Source organism: Anolis carolinensis, chromosome 3 (assembly GCF_035594765.1).
Source record: "Anolis carolinensis isolate JA03-04 chromosome 3, rAnoCar3.1.pri, whole genome shotgun sequence".
In the NCBI taxonomy this organism is placed as follows: Eukaryota; Metazoa; Chordata; class Lepidosauria; order Squamata; family Dactyloidae; genus Anolis; species Anolis carolinensis.
In genome coordinates this window covers 158,301,984-158,324,435 of record NC_085843.1, presented here as the reverse complement: position 1 = coordinate 158,324,435, position 22,452 = coordinate 158,301,984, and the positions used below count along the sequence as shown (strand labels likewise).

The 22,452-nt window shown below is 37.7% G+C and overlaps 1 protein-coding gene across 1 annotated transcript in view; it reads right to left on the bottom strand.

Moving 5' to 3' along the window:
- Nucleotides 1-21,655, bottom strand: part of fam204a (family with sequence similarity 204 member A) — a 34,392-nt gene extending 12,737 nt beyond the window's left edge. Inside the window, exons 1-6 of the mRNA XM_003223487.3 lie at nt 21,516-21,655; nt 11,208-11,464; nt 9,490-9,583; nt 6,777-6,813; nt 5,771-5,870; nt 3,874-3,963 (exon numbers count right to left, since the gene is read on the bottom strand). Coding sequence (XP_003223535.2) covers nt 3,874-3,963; nt 5,771-5,870; nt 6,777-6,813; nt 9,490-9,583; nt 11,208-11,462 — 576 coding nt within the window. The 5' untranslated portion in view covers nt 11,463-11,464; nt 21,516-21,655. The remainder of the gene's footprint in view (nt 1-3,873; nt 3,964-5,770; nt 5,871-6,776; nt 6,814-9,489; nt 9,584-11,207; nt 11,465-21,515) is intronic.
- Between the last annotated feature and the right edge of the window lie 797 nt (nt 21,656-22,452).

The following is a 22,452-nucleotide window of genomic DNA, read 5'->3' as shown; positions in this document are numbered from 1 at the left end:
GGTAGAAAGTCATACTAAAGCTAGAAGAACAAATCTTACTAAGGAACAACAAGCATTAATTATTCTAAGATAAATGTCAAGTAGGAGGGTAGCGACATATTAGTATGCATTATGTGTTTGGGCATCCAAAAAACTTTTGAAGGACATATTCACCCAGTGTAACTACATTATCTTGAGATTTGAAACACTTCTAGAAACAAATCTAACATTAATCTGGGGGTAGATGTGACTAGAACTTCTGACAAAAATAATTTTTTATAGTATAATACACATTAGAGCTAAATAACCAAAGAATTATCAGTAGGAAATATCCTATGTAAGTCCCCTAAATTATCCATTCCTTATCATATCATGGAGAAAAAGGAAATTAGTTTTACATAGTCAGTATTATACCAGAAAGTCCAGGGAGAAGTTCAGAATTGTTAAGAATCTTTCAAGTGCAAGGAAGTGAAGAATCCACATAACGTAGCCCAATACCTACGAATCAATTTATTAATATATTCTGCTCCACCAGCACTAGAGTAACAATCTTAAAAATTCACAGCTGCATGAAAGCCTGTCTGCAGCAAGTGTCCCGTGGTAAAGACCTTTTAAAGTTATCGCTCTTTCTTCTAGTATGTATGTGTATGTATATATATATATATCATTTTACTCAGGTTTTTTCCAGATTATGCACATTCTTCAAATCCATCCTCAGTTCTAAGGCAATCTGATTCTATAAAAATAAGTTCTTCCTGCGACATAAAGATAGTGTACTGATTTACAGCTCTCTTTGGAATTCCTTAACTTTTCAGAGCACATTTTCATAGCCTCTTCTTAGCTACCTCATTTGGGGGTTCATTTTCCCTGACTAAATACTAATGCTGCTCTATCAATTTCATGGCCTTATAAAATTCATACATCAAAAATTGTTTCACTTGTTTAATAAAGAAACAGCGCTAAGAAGTTTGGGATCTGTGCCTTACAGCAATGGCTTTATCAGCAGATTCCAGTTTTTCAATTCTAGGTGAAAAAATCCATTAATCAGACACTAATACACCTGATTTCCAAAGAATATCTATCCACGGAAAACCCATTCTGTCGTACTCTAAAACAGCTGCAATCACAAATGGAGCTCAAGTCATGTTTTGCATTAATTCTGCTAAAACAACAACAATGTATGATATATTGCAGCTATACAGTAACCATTTTCACGCTTTCTAAGTTAGCATTTAAACAGTACAGGTATATCTCAGTTAATAAAGTAGATGTGTTCCTGGACATTACCTCTTTAACAGAAAATTTAGTACCACAGGCAGAAATAACATGGAAAGAATCAGGGTAGCATCCCCCCGCAAAAAAGAAAAAATTGAGTTCAACTATTTCCAACCCAATTCTTATACAACTGAATATTATACATGTAAATGAAACAACTAAGTCAGATAATAGAATCACAGAATAATAGAGTTGAAAGAGACCACATGGGCCATCTAGTCCAACCCCCTGCCATGCAGAAAAAGCACAAAGTACCCCCTGACAGATGGCCATTTAGCCTCTGTTTAAAAGCCTCCATAGAAGGAGCTTCCACCACACTCCAAGGCAGAGAGTTCCACTGCTAAACACCTTTTGGTCAGGAAGTTCTTGCACAAGTGAACAAAAACATTTTGAGCCTCCTAAACTTTAAGTCTTCTTACAAAATGCATCCAAATAATTTATTTTCCTTAACTAACCTCAATTAGTCTTCCTTCTTACAATTTTCATTTTGTTTAGATTTATGCTTTTAAAAATATATTGTGGGTGCTGGTATCTACTGTTCCTCTCATTTTCTGTTCATACGTACTCGATAAGCAATTCTGGAGGCAGGTGCTACTTACCTTACCTATTGTAGGCAGGGACATATGGCTACATGTTGTAACCCGCCACAAGGAGAGACTGATAAGAAATAAAGTAGTAGTAGTTGTTGTTGTTATTACTACTACTACTACTACTACTACTACTACTACTACAGTCACATCCACCAGAATAGAATCTTGCCGTTTCCCAGCTCAAACTTTTTTGCATAATTTACTGCAAGTACACTGCTCCACCTTGACACTGAAAATGTGGCGCTTGTTTTCAAAAGGTATCAATCCATCTGAACAAATTGTATAGGGATGAAAACATGTGCTGCCACCTATAACTAATGTTTCATTTTTTTTTAATTGATACCTTTTGGAAACAAATTCCACAAATATGTTTCTCTCCAAGCATCTTTCAACACCTTCCCAATGCCTAGCTGCTAAGGAAACCCAGCAACTTCCAACTGGATAGAAGACAATGAAGGAAAGGAGGGGTGGCAGAAAAAGACTGTTAAAAAGAGCTTCTTTGTCAGAAGCTTTGTTAACTGAAGTATGCCTGGATTCTTTTTTTATACTGCACGGAAAAAAAGCAGTAAAAAAAGAAGTTTGAAAAGACCCAGTACTGAGGTTTAATTGCCTGTATTCTGGAGACTATAAATTAGAGAAGTGGAGATGACAGGGAAAACATACTTCTGTTCCAACCCACACATCAAGATAGTGCATTAGGAAGCATCCTAAACCTCTAAATGTCTTTAGCAAACAAACTTTAGTCCTCTTCCCACTTGATCTGCTAAATACACCTTGACTGTCCAGTTTTAACCTCACTACAAATAGCATCACTCACCTTGCTAGATCGTGTAGGTTCTCATTCTGAGGGCCCTTCCAGACAAGCCCTATATCCCAGGATCTGATCCCAGGTTTCTGTTTTTCCCAGATTATCTAGCAGTGGGGACTCATATATATCCAGTTTAAAGCAGAAAACCTGGAATCAGATCCTGGGATATAGGGCCTGTCTGAAAGGGCTCTGAGAGTCCTACTTAAGAAATAATCAATTTTTAAAATATTGTACACTCACATACAGGGCCATAGCATGGGGGGGGGGAGGTTGAAAGTTTACCACCCCCCCCAAATGCGTCAGGTTTAAAAAAACCTGTTTGCTCGTAAATTAGTTAACCAGGTTTCGGGGGGGGGGGGGTGAAACCTTTTGGCGCAGGTGAATCCTTAACCCCCCCCCCCCCAGGCTATGGCCCTGTTCACACACGATTAAAACACAAGATATGCACAAGATTGGAAGCCTCCAGTTTTTTATTCAAGCTAACCATAATTTGCTCTTATGTGAGATTCAAGAATTCCACTTGGTGAGCAATGAACGGCTTACATACAGCTCTTTACTGCTCTCCAAATAGCCTCATTTTCTCCACTGCCCAGCTGATCAGGCAAGGATTGTGCGGTGGAGAAAGAAAATCTGTCATTTATTATCAGTATCCCTGGGACAATTATCTTGACTGGGCCTGCTGAGGAATTGTGTAGAATTCCCATCTCCATTCAGTTATGAAGCCCAGTATTTCCCATTCTACTGCTGTGGCTGTTTCAGGACACTGATAGAAAGTCCTACTAATGCTAGAACAAACCTTACTAAAGGACAACCAGCATGAATTATTCTTTAAAAATCCTATAATCTTTGAATGTATCAAGTAGGCGGGAAGGGAGAAACTAGTATGAATTATGTATCACGATATCCAAAAAGCTTTTGAAGGATACATTCACCAAATGTTCCCTACTGTAACTCTTATCTTGATATTGGAGACACCAACAAAACATCAGCAAATCTGGCATTAATCTGAGTGCAAATATAGGATATTAGAACTCATTACCAAAAAAGTTATTTTCCAACAACTGGATATGCACATAATTTTTTTTAAAAAAAACAACCAACACTCAAAGGATATGGCTGAAAGAACATGTTATTTAAATGAATTGAGAACCAGTATATTCCAAACACTATGTAACTATATTTGCCACATAACAAAATATACAAAAAAAGAGCTCAACTTACCTCTCGTGTAGCTAATCTATCACTTAATTCCTCTGCTTGTTCAATGTTTCCTTCAGCCAAAGATTTATCTATGCTGATTTCAAGGCCAGACTGGGGGAAAAAATAAAGATAAATGCATCTTCCCTCAAGAATACCAAATGAACATTGTAAACAAGCACTCAATTAAAAAATTATCCCAACCAAAACAATACTCATTTTCATAGCTGTAATTTTCATGTATAACAAATCACTTGAAGAAGTGTATTTTAAAGGACAGTATCATTAAATATTCACAAGAATTGTTGTTTTAGAACAAACTGCTGTATCAGTTCCACCTTATGTGCTGGATAAATACTGCAGTTTTTAAAAATTACATGGACTAGTTTACGCCTGTCACTATGAAATTTTATCTCAATATCTGACTTATCTATTCTATCCCTGGAGCTTCCCTGAATAAAATATGATGTGTATGTGTCATATAATATGAAGAATGCCAATTACCACTGTGTCTTTGCAATTCTTAGATCTTATCTATTTCCAAAAAAGTGAATTCTGGCTTGTTGCCATTCTCTTTCACTATATTTTGAATCTAAGCTTGCAAATTGTTGAATGTAAAAGAAGAGGAGGCTACAGCTTTTTAATCTCTGAAAACAAGCAACAAGAAAGAATCTTAATAACACAGGCAAATCCTAACTTGTTTTGAGTTAACATTTACAAATGAAGGACCACTAATGAATGCAATAATAATAATGTAATAGATTTCTGCCCTGAAACTCTTGGTTCATCTTTATTAAACACCCTTCCTTCTAATATACCTGAAGATTAGAAAAATCAAACAGATGTTGACTACCAGTTGATATTGTTAAGGCTTTATTAGAAGCATGCCATCTTCCAATTAAAAGAAAAGGATTTACTCAAGTTTTGCTCTGCTCACTAGATACGGTCATATTTATATTTCTGTGGAGCATCTCATCCACTTTGTTGTACACATGAAGAAAAATATATTGTTAAGACATATGAGTAAGAATACTAGGACTTTTGTCAGATACGAATAGCAAATATAAACTGGCTGAAATCCTGTTATGAGTATATGATAGCATATAAATAGTTGGATGAATAGTAGCATTTTTCTAAAAGGTTGCATAAGTGTGCTCCCTGGAGCAGCCAAATAGTATGTAAGCACATGAACAGAGCTCTCTCTATTCAACTTTGGTGAGCAGTGTCGATGAATGAACTCAAGGCCACTGCACAATTGACTACATAATATGAGATCCTACACAACTGGTTGCATACAATGTATATTATTATTGTTTTGGTGTTGTTGTTACTATCTTTGCAGCTCAAGGTGGGAAACAACAAATATCCTGTCCTGAATCTGCAGAACTGAAGGAAACCACATTTGTGGGGTTTGTTTCCAAAAGGTACTAAATCCAAAAGAAAAAAGAGTTATAGGTAACAGTACATTGTCGGCTAGGAGGAGAATATTATGTAGAGATCAAAACTATTCAAACGTATCAAATCACTTTGGTACAGGACTTTGAATATTACATTTTATAGCAAAAGAATGCATATCATCAGCATGTATTTTTCCTAATTCTTGTAAAATTTGTTCAGATGGATTTGGTACTTTTTGGAAACAAACCCCACGTTTGGGATTGCATCATCACATAAAAAACTAAGATTTTCCAACTCTTGCTCTTAAGAAGAATAACATGACAAGGGGGAGACTAGTCTACCTCTATGTCATCATTGCCAGAAAGAACTGCTGCTTTTTCTGTTTGAAAAGATGTAGGAATATGTTCTTTAGCACTATCCAGGAATGCTGAGTTTTTACTTAATTTTATTATAATCAGTTGTATGATGCCTGAGGAAAGGCAAGCCACAAATCTACAAAATTAATTAGATTCCATTATGTCACCTTGGGAGGGGCTTCCCTGCTTGCAAGTGGCTTAAACCGGTCATTGATTCCAAAATATTGAGTGAGCTCCTTCAACTTTGTTTCCTTTATGGATTGCTGGCTGGAAAAGAAAGGAAAGACAAATACTTTCATGATATTTTTAATTTCGAGAGAGGAAAATCTACATATTATTTCAATATACATAGACATATTCCTACTTTTAGTATCTTTAAGTCTAAGAGACCTTTTACTATATCTTCCCTTTGGAAACAATTACATGAAATGTTATTTTTATTTGTACCTTTGATGTATAAAGGAAGATAATCTACTTCATGAAGTCAAAAACACTACCATTTTTAATGTTACGGAGGGAAAGTATTCTATTTATCTCACAATCTTATTCAATAAATAAACATTCCTGGTGGTCTCAACTGTGCACTCATATGTTTCACATATTCTTTACATACATAAGGATATAGGCGGTGGTGGGCAAACTTGGCATTAAGACAATCAATCATGGATCAGGAAGACTATGAAGGAGTCTTCATAGACTCCTTCATAGGGAGTCTATGGGCAAAAAGAAGGTATCAAAAGGCAGATGTTTGCCTCTTAGATTCAGCTTTGAACTGATAGAGGCAGAGTGAGAAAGAAAAGAGAACTACCTATGACTTTGCGGAATTTAAAGAACACATTATTACATGTTATTATATTTTTCTATTGTATTTAATAACATTTTGTTGTTGTTTTAACCTATCTCTGGCTCTGTATCAAGCTTGAATTGGAATTTGGCCAGGTATACAAATTCAGAACCCAAAGAACAGCACAGCTACAAGTCCACATTTAAGGGGTCTCTCCGAGGCCCAGTAATTTAATCCAGCAAGAAAATAATTGATGGGACAAGGTGAATGGGAGGATTTTTAAGGGTTGGAATTGTGGGCCCAGCCTTGGGTAAGGCATTGCATGGAAAACTGAAAAGGCAAAATACTTTAATATGAAGTTTAAATAATTGTGGCAAATCTTCAACTACCTTTCAGTTATTTCTTCACTGTCCTTTTTCAATTTTTCTGGAAAGAGAAGAAAAACATTTAATATTTGTTAGAAATGATCATATCTTTTTCTCCCATTGTGGAGCAATGAACATGCTTGGAAACACACTGCCCAGAAGATTGGTTTTACAGGAATAAAAAGCTTATGGACAATTTCAGTAGCCCTATAATGACGTGGTGCACCGACTGCAACTGTATATGTTGTTGGAATGCAACTTCTATCATTCTCCACCATTCACTTTGTGGGCAAGGTCTCATGGGAGCTACCATCCAACATCAGTGGAGGATCACATATTTTCCACTTTTGCACTATAGCAGTGGTTCTCAACCTTTGAGTCCCTAGGTGTTTCGGCCTACAACTCCCAGAAATCCCAGCCTGTTTACCAGCTGTTATGATTTCTGGGAGTTGAAGCCAAAACATCTGGGGACCCATAGGTTGAGAATCACTGCACTATAGGAATCTATATGTTCAGTGTTGTACCTTTGTTGGGCAGAACGAAGATCTTACTAGAAATCGCAAATGTAAGCACAATTATCTTAACTCACTAATCACAATAGTACCTACTTCTGGGCAAACATGCCAAGCCTGATAATGTAACTCACTGAATATTAATTTTGTGTGTATATATATGTCAACTTATGGTGACCCCATGAATCTCATCTGATTGTCTTAGCAAAGACAATTCCAGTTCCTTTCTCTGAAATATAGCTTCAAGCACCTGGCATGCATAGGCAGTATCCAAGTACTAACCGAGCCTGATTCTGCTTAACTTCTAAGATCAGAAGGGATCTGAGGTGTTTACTAGACATGGGCTCGGTTACTGTTTCGTCTGTTTCATTAGTGTTTCCATACCGTTTTGTTTATTCGGAATGCACAAAACAGTACACCAACCTCTGGTATGGAAACACCAGTGAAACAAATGAAAAGTGGGAAAGGTAACTGTTTGTCACCTGATTTTCATGCCTGCCAGGGCTGCAGGCCCTGGGAGGCACAGGTGCTTCTCTCTTCTCCCCTCTTAACTGTGTAAAGCAAAGGGGAAAAAAACCTACTGTAACCATCGGTGTGTGTTGACACACTGCATCTTCAGGATCTGGCACACGTGCACGTTTTGTGTCTGCTCGCCAGGCGCAGTCTCCTTGGAAAAAGACTGTGTCTAGCGAGCAAGTCTACCAGCAGGCCCTGAAGCGAAGAACCAAAATTGCACATCTTACTCAGTGCTCTGCTTCAGACTGAACGCCAAGCGCATCTTCAGGGTCTGAAGCAGAGCGCCAAGTAAGATGCGCTATTTCGGCACTTTGCGTGTCAGACCCTGAAGATGCGCTGTGTCCACACACACCAATGGAGTTACAGTAAGTTTTTTCCCTTTCTTTACACAGCTAAGGGGGGAAGAAGAGAGAAGTGCCCATGCCCCCCAGAGCCTGCAGCCGTGGCAGACACAAAAATATTAATTTTTTTACATTTTACGAAAGCCATTTGCATAAGCATCCATTTTCGGAAGTGGCACCCAAAAATGAAAATGTGGTTATACAAATGGAACATACAGAAATAGATGCCATACAATTCCATACAAATGCACAACACTAGTGTTTACAGCATTTACTCTTTGTACATCTTCTTTAAAATCTGATCAAATCAATTATAACAGAAGCATGTTTCACCTAAACATGCCTTAATATAAACAGACCCAATACAAAAATAATTTCATCACTAGGGAACAAAAGGGGTGTATGGATTACCTATGTATCTCAGCACTGGAAATCAGCACTATTTGAATTGACAATACTGATCAATGCATATAATTAAACATGTAAAGCAACCTGAAATCTACTACCTCTATAGAAACCTGCTGTGATTTATCAGAGAGCTCCCAAAGGCATATTTGATGCACTAGTTTCTCCACACAGAATGCTTATGATGAAGACAAGGGCGTTTAACACCACTTCTGGCTCAAGAGGACTAAATCATGTAAGAATCTACAATAATCTAAATGTTAGTTCAAATGCTCTGAAAACTCATTAATTATTTAAATTTTGAATTGCCTTAAAATCAAAATACACAAGAGAATCTCCAAGATTCAATTAGTCATGTGCTGGACCAAAACTTAAAATTAAATCTCAGTTGAGTCACTGACATTGAGAATTTGTGGGCAAGTCACTAACTCTCACTTCAGTTCTCTAAGAAAACTAGAATGACCTATGTAATATGGTCAGAGAAAAAATAAATGACAAACACTGTAGAGTGTATGGAATATTAAAGGCACTACATAAATGTGCCAAGATTCAAAAAGCTATTTCAGGCATGCCTAAAGGCCTCTGACTTTTCTTTGAAGCATGGTCCCTCCTGCTTTAATATGAAATGCTTTTACAATCCCTCTAAAATTCAATAAATGGTTTGCCATGTGGCATACAAGCTGCTGCTCTAGAAAAATGTCCAAACCCCTTTGGGTACCTGGAACTAGCTCTGCAGCTCTTTGGATCCTGACCATAGCAAATAATAGTATCTATTTTTATACCTTTGGATCATAACCAAATCATTGAAATCCTGAACTTCAATACACCATAAAATGTCTGTGTCACTGCTGCCACCAAACCCGTTCACATTAAACCATTTTGGAGCAGGATTACACACATTGTTTTCAACCAAACATTGCTAACAGCTTTTCCCAGCACTTGTATTAATAGGAAACAGAACACCTTTTCTGGAACGCTTTCTCTTTTGTCCCTTGTCTCTCTGATTTTTTACTTGGATTTTCATTTCAAAGTTTTTCTTTTGCAGGCTCTGAAATTTCTGTTGAAAGAGAGAAATGGGAACTGAGAAGCGTAGGCGCCTTTTGTTTATTTTGTTCATTATATGACTTGAATATAAACAAACGTATGTCAGGAAATATTCAGAATCTACTATATACAAAGTGCTCTCACTATATTAAAGATGCATTGATGTTCCAAATTGCAAGGATTAGAAATATATCCCAAACTCTACACTCACCAGTATAACATGCAAAATACGCAAGATTTCTCTGTTAAATTGAGCTTGTTCATGAATGAAAGTAAAGATATGCATTTATGAAATGTGCATAATGTTCAAAACACAAGTGATCATAGGACCAGATATACAAATACAAAACTTTAGGATGCAGCTAAGCTCTCACACTTGCATGGGGCTTCTGGATTTCAATGATAAGAATTCCACTAGCTTCCATGTAGTATCTTTTCCTTCCTGAATTATTGATTATTGTACAATCTCATGTATGTCAACTTTATATGTCAGTTTAGGACACATTTAGAGGTCAAAATTATCAATGCTGATATGATCTGTAGATATGCTGAGGCTCATTCCACAGAAAGAGGAAAGCACCAATGCTGCCTTAGGGAACCAGCAGCCCCTGGCCATTGTCACCTTTTTCCCAACCAGGCATTACAAAAAGCCAGAAGCATGTTAATGGCAGGAAAGTAGAGGATTCAGTGATTCTTTTATGTTCTACAAGGATCAACTAAGCGTTCGCATTTTGACACTCTTCTGAGAGAAGGAATTATTCCTTTTTCATAAAAGAGTTAAGGTACAGTACTTACACTGGGCCATGGATAAGACAACACAGGCTTTTAGGGTTGAGTTTTTGATTAAAATTTCTAGAGTAATATATGAGAATATATCAAAAAAATGATGTTCAGACATCAATCCCAAACTTCTATAAAGAGGCTAAGAGCGAAAAAAAAATGCCTTCAGAATACTGAAATGTTTGGGCAATTCAAACATGACAGCATACTTTTTGTTTTGCTTTGCCTTAAAAGCTGAACCTCTGGCCAACTTGTATCACAAACTATTTTTGAAATTCTGCTTGCAATCCACTCCTATTCTTGTCTACTCACAAGCTATTTCCATTGAACCTAATGAAGTTCACTCCTAAGTGAGTATAGGATTGCAACACCAGACATATGCGCTGTGCAGCAAAAAGGACAGCTGTTTATGAAATATAAATCCAAATCCCATGTAGACATTTAGTACCAGAACTGAGGCAAAACACAATTGACATTTTCAGGAAATGTAGTAATAGGTGAACAGGTTAATAGACACAGCAAAAGAAAAGGCTGCTGGATTTGGAACAATCTGGTCTATTAACTAATCGGGTTTTCAGTTCTCTTCCTCTGTATGAACTCAAGATATAAAAGCAGATTTTGATAAAATAGGTTAGTCTATACATAGTTTTGGAGAAGTCATATAAGGAAATTGAACACATCTTCCAGACAGCAAACAAATCCAGAAGTTTTTTCAGTTCAGATAACACAGATCAGGTTCCATTCCAAATAATTTTGTCAACTTGTTTTTCCTAGAAGTAATACTGGCCTTTACATAAAAGTTTTACCAGCCTACATAACAACACTATTGTCAAGTACAGGGCAGTAATCAAACTCACATTCCACATATCTAAAGAAACCCCAGACGGACATGCTTGGGATTCCTGTTCTTCATCTGCCAATGCTGCAGAAGCAGGTTTGTTTTGCGTGATGCTTTCAGGTTCCCGAGTCTCAAAAATCTGATATCGTTCAAAATCTTTTTGTTCTCTTTCATCCTTTATGATAGTCTCAGGATCATCCAATGTTTCCTCCTCATCAGAACTTATGTCAACATCACTTTCATTCACACCAGGAGGTAACAAACCACTCCACATCTCTAGGTATGAAACAGAGATGAAATATCATTATGCAGAGATCTATAGCAAAATTATCAAGTGTCTATAGAGCAACTTCTCCATTTATAAAACAGGAACTTCTCATGATCCTAAAAATTAATGCATCAATGTCAAAGTGAATTCAGATTTGCTTAGATCCAAGGGAACTCGGTGAGAAAAGAAATCCTCTGGGCATATAAAGAGAATTGGGAAAATATACTATTGTTATAATTATTTTTTCATTTGAAGTTTTAAGTAACTTACACAGGCTTATTAGAATTAATGTCCAATGTCTTAATATTATCAAATGGCCAGTTGACTCAACTATATTAAACAATGACATTAATCCAAACTTACATATATATTTTCTGGCAGCCATCACTGCATTGTGCCAGGAAAAATACTGGCCACATGCTATTTTCAAAAGACACAAGAAAAAAAAAACCATAACTCATACTTATGAAGTGGCCTGAAGAAAATGTAACTTCTATGAATAGTTCTTTAAATTCTTTACATGTGGCTCAGAATCATATGTCTGAGTTATAGTTCTGTTCGTGTGTCCTTTAAAATGCTTTCCTCTGTGTGAATATATGGATGATGACAATGACAGTGTTAATAATAATAATAATAATAATAATAATAAACCATCAGAATTGTTAAGATCACTTTTTCTGTCAGCAAGCAGCCTTCACACAGTAAAGCAAATGCATTTTTCAAGAAAGACAAAACAACAAAACAAAAATGAAACAATACAACAGAATAAGGCAAATCTTTAAAAGCAGCATCCTAAATCTAATGTTGCAATGGTGCCATAGCACTAACAGGGCATAATCTTTTTCTCCTCTTTAGGCTTTGGATCTGCAATAAAATTGGTTCTGGTCCATTTCCCAGCTCTCCAGAGCAGGGTTTTCCCAGACAAGGGGAACTACAGTGGGAACAAGAGTACTATCTCCTGATTTCACTACATGCTGTTTTTCTATCAGCCGAGGAATAGTGCTGGCTCCTGCTCAGAATGGTTGCACATGAAACATGATTAAAATTTCAAACTTGCAAGTCTTAATAGCAGCTTAAAAGTACCAGTATGAAAAAAAGAATACAGCAAATGGAAGAGCAACCCAAAACACCCACCAGTGAAAAGGGCCTGTCTTTTGTATCTCTGATCTCACAAGTTAATGAAGAAAATAAACCTTAAAAGTTGGAGAAAGATGTTTGAAATGAGATGCTTTTTCAGGTACCTGAGTTGCATGGAAGCTAGAGATGTCTGTAGCTGTTAAGAATACATGCACAAAATAAAGACCTCAAATGCATGTCGGTCAACATGCAAGTTTTCCATTACATCCCAAAAAGCATAGAACTTCTAAGTTTGAATAGCCCCTTAGTCTTGTTAAAGTATGGATCATAAGGAATCTGAATGTCCATAATTTGTTTGACATATCCATGTAGTAAACATTGTTGTGATTACAAAGAAGTCACACTTAACTAAGTAAGGAATCCATAACATCTAAGGGCAAGGCAGCCATGTTATTGATCTGAATTTGGAAAAGGAAGAGAGCTTAAGAAAGCAGATCCTTGTTCAAACATCACATAATAACGGACTTGATCTTACAAGGTTATAATCTTACAGTTTAGAATGAGAATAACTGTAAAGACAACCTTTCTCTAAAGGCAGTATAGAAAGATTTTTTTTAAAAAATGGATTTGAACATGGGTGTCAGAACCCTGGCAGCAGAGCACCAATAACCATACGCAGAGGCCAATCTCTATCTAATATCTTTATTAAAGAAATATATAAAAGCAATAAAAACAAGTGAAGAATATAGTTCAGAAGCAGACCTTTCAAAAGAGGTCAAATATAGTCCAAAAATGTATTGTCCAATATAAGATATTAGAGTTCAAAGTTTTAATCCACTTGACCGAAACACACACTTTGCCAAGCAATAGTGTGGGGAATTAGCAGAGTCCTAGAGTTCAATGAAGCTTGACAACAAGGCTGGAATTAAACTTGATTCTTGGCTAGATTCATAACTGGAAACAAAGGCAAAACATGAGCGTGGAGCAGGGTCCGTGGTAAAACTGCAAGGCTAGGCAAGGCTTGAAAACTTGATCCGAGAAGCAAGGAACTGGGGTACGAAGTCCACACACGATCTCTCTCCTGAAGCTGATCAATTGACTCCGCAAAGAATTCCTCGCGCCAACCACCTATATTGGGTCTCATTTTCCCACCAACAGAACTCTTTCCCTAGAGAACGAGAAGTGAAACCCAACTCTGTCCAGATGTGTGACTCCTTAGAATTTCCCAAGGGAAGCAAGACTAATCAGCTTGATTTCTGGCAGCAATGCGTAAACTCCTCCATTGAGCTTCTCTGATTCCCCTTTCTCTGGAATAAGATTCTTTTCTGGGAAACGGGGGGGAGTTCTGCCCAAGGCCTGTTTGGCTGAATTCTTGAGGACAAACATCAACATCCTGCAGGTGAAGAGACTCCGGCTCTTGCTGAACCGGCGAAAACCCCATGTTTTCCTCTTCGTCTGCCACAATAGTACTAGGAACAGGACTACAAGGCCCATGAGTCATCACAATGGGTGAGTGTGGGAAAGGGGCTGTTGTCATCCACAAGTATATTAAATCCAGTGAAACATAGCTGTATATGGTTCAAAAGACCCCATAGCCTCTTATGAGTTAACCAAGGTCTCCTACTGCCATACAATCCATTTCAGGTGGTCTTACGCAACAGCTGCAGCAACATAACCTTCAATGCAGCTCATGGCATCGTCCTTCTTTTTTGCTTCACTAAGATGCTCAACCTTTGATTCAGCCAAGGTGGTAACTTGCAGGGGTGACTTCCTTGGCATCAGATGGAGGTTTGAGACAATACAAAGCTATTAAACAGGATAATTTTCAAGCATGAAATTAATTGCTTGGATTTCCGCTACACAATAAGGTTATATTTCCAGTAATATGCAGAAAACCAGTCTTTCTTCTTCTTAGTTGTGTTTTAACAGGGTCTTATATGGAATTTTTTCTTCCTAGTCCCACATTATGGTCAACCAGAGTCTTCCTTTGGTATCTCCCACTTCATATAAGTAAAATGCTGGACTATATGCCAGTATTTGTTGCCTTTTGTTCTTCAAGCTGTGTCAATTGCCTCATAATATTCCCCACTCAAAGGTGATTTTGCCTCTTTATATATAAAGTTAGGCATATATTATTGTTTTTCTCCAGATTTGTTGAAATTTATCAAAACAAACAATAAAGCAAACTTTGTTAAAGTGATGTATTGCATTAAATGTGTAAATAGGATAAGCTTTGCTTCATTTTACCCCCCCCCCCCCCCCCAAAAAAAAAACTTTTAAAAGATTCACCCAGGTAGTTTTTGTTCATTGATATACTTAGACCTTTAAGTTTAACTTTGCTTAGCTCCTCCCTTATGGTGTTGCAATTGGCTACTAGGCAGTATGACCTCATAAAGGTGAGCAAGCTGCCCATTATAATCTAGAGAAGAAAGTGCTTTTGTGGGGAGTTCAGGATCCTGTTGGCAAAGGTGTCCTGAGTGAAGCAGCATGGGATAGATGGTGAGGACCGGAATGCCTCTGTTTTGGAGATTTCTTCTTGGACACCTATGGGAAAGGCTGTTGAACTGTGAGCTGAGACTTTCTTGAGTCCATTGGGAGTATGCTTTTAACTCCTGCAAGGGTCAAACTGAAGCTTGTGTTTTTAGTGATCATCTGTCATTCAAATTACCGTGTGTGATGACTCATGGGCCATGTAGTCCCGTTCCTAGTACTGTTGTGACAGATGAAGAGGAAAACTTGGGTTTCCCACCGTTTCTGCCAGATTTGGAGCCCTTGCAGCTGCAAGATGTTTGCCCACAAGAAGTCAGCCAAACAAGCCTTGAGCAGAAATCTCCCCCATTTTCTCGCCGGCATTATTATAATCAAGATAGAAGCGCTCGGGAGGCGACTCGCCGGAGCGCCAGGATAGCTGCCAGACAATTAGATGATTAAGTCTGTTTCCCTTGGGAAAGTTTAAGGAGTCATGCATCTGGACACAGTATAGGTTTCGTTTCTTGTTCCCCAGAGAAAGTGTTCCTTGGCGGGAAAACAAGATCCTATATAGGTGTTTGCCCGCAAAGGAATCCTTGCGGAGTCAATTCGTCGGCTTGAGGAGTGAGATCGTGTGTAGACTTCATACTCCAGTTCCCAGTTCCCAGATCAAGTTTCCTGCCCAGCCTTGTACCGTGGACTTCTATGGACCCAGTTCTAGATTCATGTTTGCCTTGTTTCCAGTTTGATTTTGCCAAGTTTCAAGTCTTGTCTTCCCTTGCGTTTTAACCCACGGACCTTGCTTCTCAGACTCAAGCCTTATTTTCCAGTTTCCTTCGGATTTACTTTAAGCCTCAAAGACTATGGACAGTTCCCCACACTATTGCTTGCCAAATAGTGTGTGTTTCGGTGAAGTGGATTATAACTTTGGACTTTAATATCACATATTGGACATTGTTTTCCTGGACTATATTTGACCTTTCCTGAAAGGTCTACTTCTGAACTATATTCTACACTTATTTTTATTGACTTTATACATTTCCTTAATAAAGATATTAGATAGATTCTGGTCTCTGCGCATGGTTATTGGTGTTCTGCAGCCTGGGTCCTGACACCGTGTTTCCCCGAAAATAAGACAGTGTCTTATATTAATTTTTGCTCCCAAAGATGTGCTAGGTCTTATTTTCAGGGGATGTCTTATTTTTCCATGAAGAAGAATTCACATTTATTGTTGAACTAAAAAATGAACATTTATTATATACTGTACAGTAGTTGTCATCACAAACCAGCATAACCAGACAAACTGTGAATCCTATCAAGAATTTCTTGTTACTACCATTATTTCCATGTACAACTGGTATGTACATTTACCAATTCTGCATGCTCTGGTGTTCTGTTTGGCAGGCGCTGGGCATGCTTCCAAACAAAAACTTCGCTAGGTCTTACTTTCGGGGGAGGCCTTATATTTAGCAATTCGGCAAAACTTCTACTAGGTCTTATTTTTTGGGGATGTCTTATTTTCGGGGAAACAGGGTATGTATATTGTTCGTTTTATTATTTTTTGCACTTCTAGAAACAACATAGCTATCATTTTCCAGCTAAGAAGTGTCAAGCCCAAACACTGTGTTTTTGGCATTGACCACTGTAGAACTTGGAAATCTTATTTTTGTTGTCATCTATGTGCAGCAGTCAATTGCAATCCCACAACTTTTCAATGCAAGCTTGTCTTTTAATTACTGATTGATCCATACATTCAGCAAAAGTACTCAGTCCAGTTTTACTGGGGTTGTTTCATTTCAGAATTCAGACCAAAATATCATATGACTGAATTGCTCAAAGTGGTCTCTAAATGCCTACTGGATATCTCACCAGTTATAAAGGGTGTTTGAAAAAGAACTCCCTAGTTTTAAGTATAAACCTTTGTTTTAACTTCTGTTTTATTATCTTCTTGTGTTTGAAACTGTGTATATTGTTGGTGTGTTTGCGCTGTTACTTTTGTAACATTGTGAGCCGCCCCGAGTCCCCACGGGGAGTTGGTGGCGGGATATAAATAAAGTTTTTAATAATAATAATAATTATTATTATTATTATTATTATTATTATTATTTCTTTATATGTGCTATAGCTAATCTTTGCTGGCTAGTGGTAAAGGAATGAAATAATGCATCCATTTTGTTAGATGCCATGTTAAAAGTTCCTCAAATACCAGAATTTTTCACAAAATAAGATCCACAGATAGCAAGCCCTCTACTATTTGCATTTAGTTTTTTCCGCAGTGTTATTGAGGTTCTAAAGCTGCATGCAGCTACTTAGGAGCAATTTGCTATTAATCATGTATAAAGAAAATACATAAAATTTGAATCTTAGTCTGTGTTTCTTACTGTGTCAAAAATGGACTGTTCTGCGAAATATGTATTGCAATCTAACATATCTTGCCATTCTTTGTACATTTACTGCCAGGGCTCTTTCAGACAGGCCCTATATCCCAGGATTTGATCCCAGGTTTTCTGTTTATCCCAGATTGCCTGGCACTCATGTAATCCAGTTTAAAGCAAAAAAACCAAAAAAAACAAAAAAACAAAAAAAACTTGGGATCAGATCCTGGGATATAGGGCCTGTCTCGAAGGACCCCCAGTTTCCCTAAAAATTTGATCTGTTTGAGGCTCAAGCTCCCTTCCCCAGCTGCAAAAGAGAGTTTTTCACAATTTTCTGTTCTTAAAAAATTGCAGTAAATATCATTTGGGTTATGAATTAAATGACTGACCTTGGTGTCATTACTTATGGCTCATTCTCGTTTAGTAATACATAAAACATGAAAGTTGCTCTTGACCAAATTTTGAGTTCTTCTGTTCATCACTTTTTGCTTTTGATGTTAAATCTGTGACTTAGCCAACAATTTCTCTCAGCTTAAATATGATATGGACATGTGCTTATATATTCAGATATAAAGTGTATATTTCTATCCCCCACTTTGAGAGGTTATTGACCAAGTTGTTTTATTGAAAGTTCAGAAAATTTCAGGCCCTACAGATATCCTTCATACAAAACAAATGGAAACTGGCTGTTAAACTACAAAGGTTCACTGAAGATGGGGAAATCACATTGTTATTTTGATGTTGCTGTTCTGGGTACTGCAAATTACGACAAATATGACTGTTGCAAATTAAGGATGATTATGTTTATTCACAAAGTAATAAGATGGATTTTAATGTCATTCCTGTTTCATATCTCATCACACAGGGCCAAAGTCGAGGTGACAGTGATAAACCTTTGTGGTAAAACCCAAATCCTTTACACTAGGATTCAAAAGGGAGGAGGGAGTCCTATTTTCAGAGCAAAAGGAGATGCAATAGGTCAGATGTATAGAGCCCTACTGTCAAATAACCACCTTTAAAATGAATCCAAATTTACTGTATATACTCGAGTATAAGCCTAGTTTTTCAGTCCTTTTTTTAAGTCTGAAAAAGCCCCCCTCGGCTTATATTCAGGTGAGGGTCCTGGTTGGGTTATATTTCAGTCAGCTTATACTCGAAAATATATGGTACATTTATTATTTTTCTCTATTATTGTTGGTATTATTACATTTATTATTTTTCTCTATTATTGTTGCTACTATTACATTTATTTTATTCTATTTTTTATTAATAATAATACATTTATTATTTCACTCTGATATTATATTATATTATTGTTACATTTATTATTTTACTCTATTATTATTAAAAGATACATAAGCACATTTACATTGAAGAAGATGAGACTAATGATTTGATCAGAGTTGGACAGTCTTATCTTAACTTTGAGCTTTATGTAAATATTCAAAAACATTTAACCTACTGATGCCTTAATTAATGTAATTTTATCAGTATCTATTTTTATTTCTGAAATTTTCCACCCTCAGCTTATACTGGGGTCAATGTTTTCCCAGTTTTTTGTGGTAAAATTAGGTGCCTCGGCTTATATTCGGGTCGGCTCATACTCGAGTATATACGGTACTTTCCCATCAGCTGCATTCCAATACTGGAATCCACAAATCTTTTGAAACTTTTGGAAATGGTTGCAACTTTGGGTTTATATCCTTTTAAACTTTTAACGGTTTTTTTAAAACCAATTTTAAAACATTTTAGTCTTGTTAAATTAGTTGAGTTAAATTGTATTTTTAGTGTTCGTTTAATTCAGTGGCAATGTGGTTATTGCTTACGTTAAGGCTTACTGTGTAATTTTTAATTTATGTTATGTCTTGGTTATTGGCTGGCTGTATTATACGGCATTTAATATTGCCGTTATATGTTGATAACCACCCTGAGTCCCGATAGGGCGGGATACAAATAAAGTTTATTATAATTATGAAAAAGATAAAGATAATAATAATAATAGTTGTCGAAGGCTTTCATGGCCGGAATCACTGGGTTGGTATGAGTTTTCCAGGCTGTATAGCCATGTTCTAGAAGCATTCTCACCTGACATTTCACCCACATCTGTGGAAGGCATCCTCAGAGGTTGTGAGGTCTATTGGAAACTAGGCAAGTGGGTTTATATATATCCATGGAATGTCCAGAGTGAGAGAAAGAACTCTTGTCTGCTGGAGGCAAAGGTGAATGTTGCAATTGGCCACCTTAATTAGTACTTTCAGCTTCAAAGCCTGGCTCATTTCCTGCCTGGCTTTGTTGTGAGGTGTTAACTGGCCCTCATTTTCATGCCTGGAATTCCCCTGTTTTCTGAGTAAGCTTTATTTATACCCCACCCTCTCTCCCTGGAGGGACTTGGGGCGGCTTACAGCAAAATGAACAAATACAATAAATAATATGCATAGAAATAATCATATGTCAATTAATAAAGCAAAATAGACAGCAATATAAGCATAAATAAACAACAAAATTAAATGTGTTGTCGAAGGCTTTCATGGCTGGGATCACAGGTTTGTTGAGTATTTTCCAGGTGTATGGCCATGTTCCAAAAGTATTCTCTCCTGACGTTTCGCCCACATCCATGGCAGCATCCTCAGAGGTGGTGAGCAGAGCACCACCATAGCACAGCATTTGATGAACCAACCTGGACACAGTATATTATTTGAGAATACAGAAATGCTCGACCACTCTAACAACTACCATGTCACACTACACAGAGAAGCCATTGAAATCCACAAGCATGTGGACAACTTCAACAGAAAGGAGAAAACCTGAAAATGAACAAAATCTGGCTACCAGTATTACAAAACTCCAAAATCAGAACAGTAGATAAGGAGCAGCATTCTGAAAACAGAAGAACTCCAGACATGAATCAATCAGGGGCAGCTAACGATTCTGAACAAAGGATTCCTCCAGGCCAGGATGTGAGGCTGGGAAGGCCATTTAATGCTAACAAAGGTGATTAATTATAACATTCACGCTGGCCTCCAACAGACAAGAGTTCTTTCTTCCCACCCAGGAACTTCCACAGATATATAAACCTTCCTTGCTTAGTTTCTTCATACCTCACCACCTCTGAGGATGCCTGCCATAGATATGGGCGAAACGTCAGGAGAGAATACTTCTGGAACATGGCCATACATCTCGGAAAACACAACAACCCAACAAAATTAAAAACTATAAAGCCCTACAAAAACAGTATATAACACCATTTAAAATGTTGTATTTTATGACTAAAGTTTCCAGATTGTGAATTATAGTCATAATATCCACTTAAAATCCTGTCCAATAGGGTGGTTTTACTTTTAGCCATTATTAAAAGCCTAAATAGTTAGGTTTTCAGCTCCTTCCTAACTGTTTTAAGTGTAAGCGCTTGCCTAATGATACTGGTGTTGAGCCACTATAATTTCCCCATCTCTTTCAGTCTTCAGCTTGGACTATACCACTTCCTTCATCGGCTTACCTGTCTTTAAGTCATTCTGAACTTACATCAAGCCTATCGAAGTACTGCTTTTCCTTCAGAAGGACTTGCCTTCCTCTGTGGCTAAGACAGTGTGGCTTGCCCAAGATCACCCAATGGGTTTCCACGGCCATGAAGGATTTCAACCCTGGTTTGGGAGAGTTGGGTTTGAATCCCTGCTCTGCCATGGAGTGACCTTGGGCAAGTCATGCTCTCTCTGCCTCAAAAGATGGCACTGGCAAACCCCCATGAAAAGCCTGTGACAAATTCGCCTTAGAATCGCTATAGTTCTGAAACTACTTCAAGGAACGAAAGAACGATAAAAACTCCTTGGATTTCATTACATATAACGACTCTATAAAGACCTCCCTCCTCTTAATAGTGTTTCCGAAGCTTTGGGCCTCAAGACTTTGTGGACTTCATTTCCCAGAATTCCTTATCGTTGGCCAAGCTGCTAGGGCTTCTGGGAGTTGAAGTCTCAAGTCTCAATGGAAGCCCAGCGGAACCGAAGAAAGCCTTTTTCTTTAAGGGAACTGTCAAAACTCAGAGAACAGAAAATTAGCGTCCATTTGGTCTCCGCTTGGTTTCACTCAACCGCGGCACAGGAAATCATCAACCCATGTTGCCCATTCCCACCTCACTCACCCGCCGCTGATTGTTTACATCACCGCCATCTTGAACTTTCTCCCACCGCCGGCGTTAGCTCCGCCCTTCAGCCAATCAATGGCGTCAAATCGCTAGTCCCGACGGCCTCCATAGCAACCGGCTTTCTTTTCGGCTCTAGAGCTACGGTCCTAATGGCCTCATATCCAAACGTGCGGTTCCCATTTGCGGGCGCTGTAATGAAGAGGGATCTTTTGGGGAAAAAGGAACTGTCCCCAAAGTCTCCATACATAGGAAAATTAACAAACTCTTATATATTACATTACATTTTTAAATTTTGGAATATTTATATTTTTCTATACTTTCAGATATATTTTCTAATGAATATTTTGTAAATATAGGTCCATTCAGCTACAATTTCCCATTCTACCTATGTATGGTGACTTTGGGGACAGGCTACGATTTTTGTTGGAAGTAAAGTCCATTCTGGTTTGCTGTGAGTTTTCCGGGCTGTATGTCCATGTTCCAGAAGCATTCTTTTCTGACGTTTCGCCTACATCTATGGCAGGCATCCTCAGAGACTGAGAAGTCTGTTGGAAACTAGGCAAGTGGGGTTTATATATCTATGGAAGGTCCAGGGTGGGAGAAAGAACTCTTTGTCTGTTTAAGGCAAGTGTGAATGTTGTAGTTGATTATCTCGATTAGCATTTAATAGCCTTGCAACTTCAAAGCTTGGCTGCTTCCTGCCTGACAGAATCCTTTGTTGGGGTGTGTTAGCTGGCCCTGATTATTTCATGTCTGCAATTCCTCTGTTTTCAGAGTGTAGTTTTTTATGTCCTGATTTTAGAACAGACTTCACACCTCTGAGGATGCCTGCCACAGATGTGGGCGAAACATCAGGAGAGAATGCTTCTGGAACATGGCCATACAGCCCGGAAAATTCACAGCAACCCAGGTATCATATTATTCTGGTGTTCCT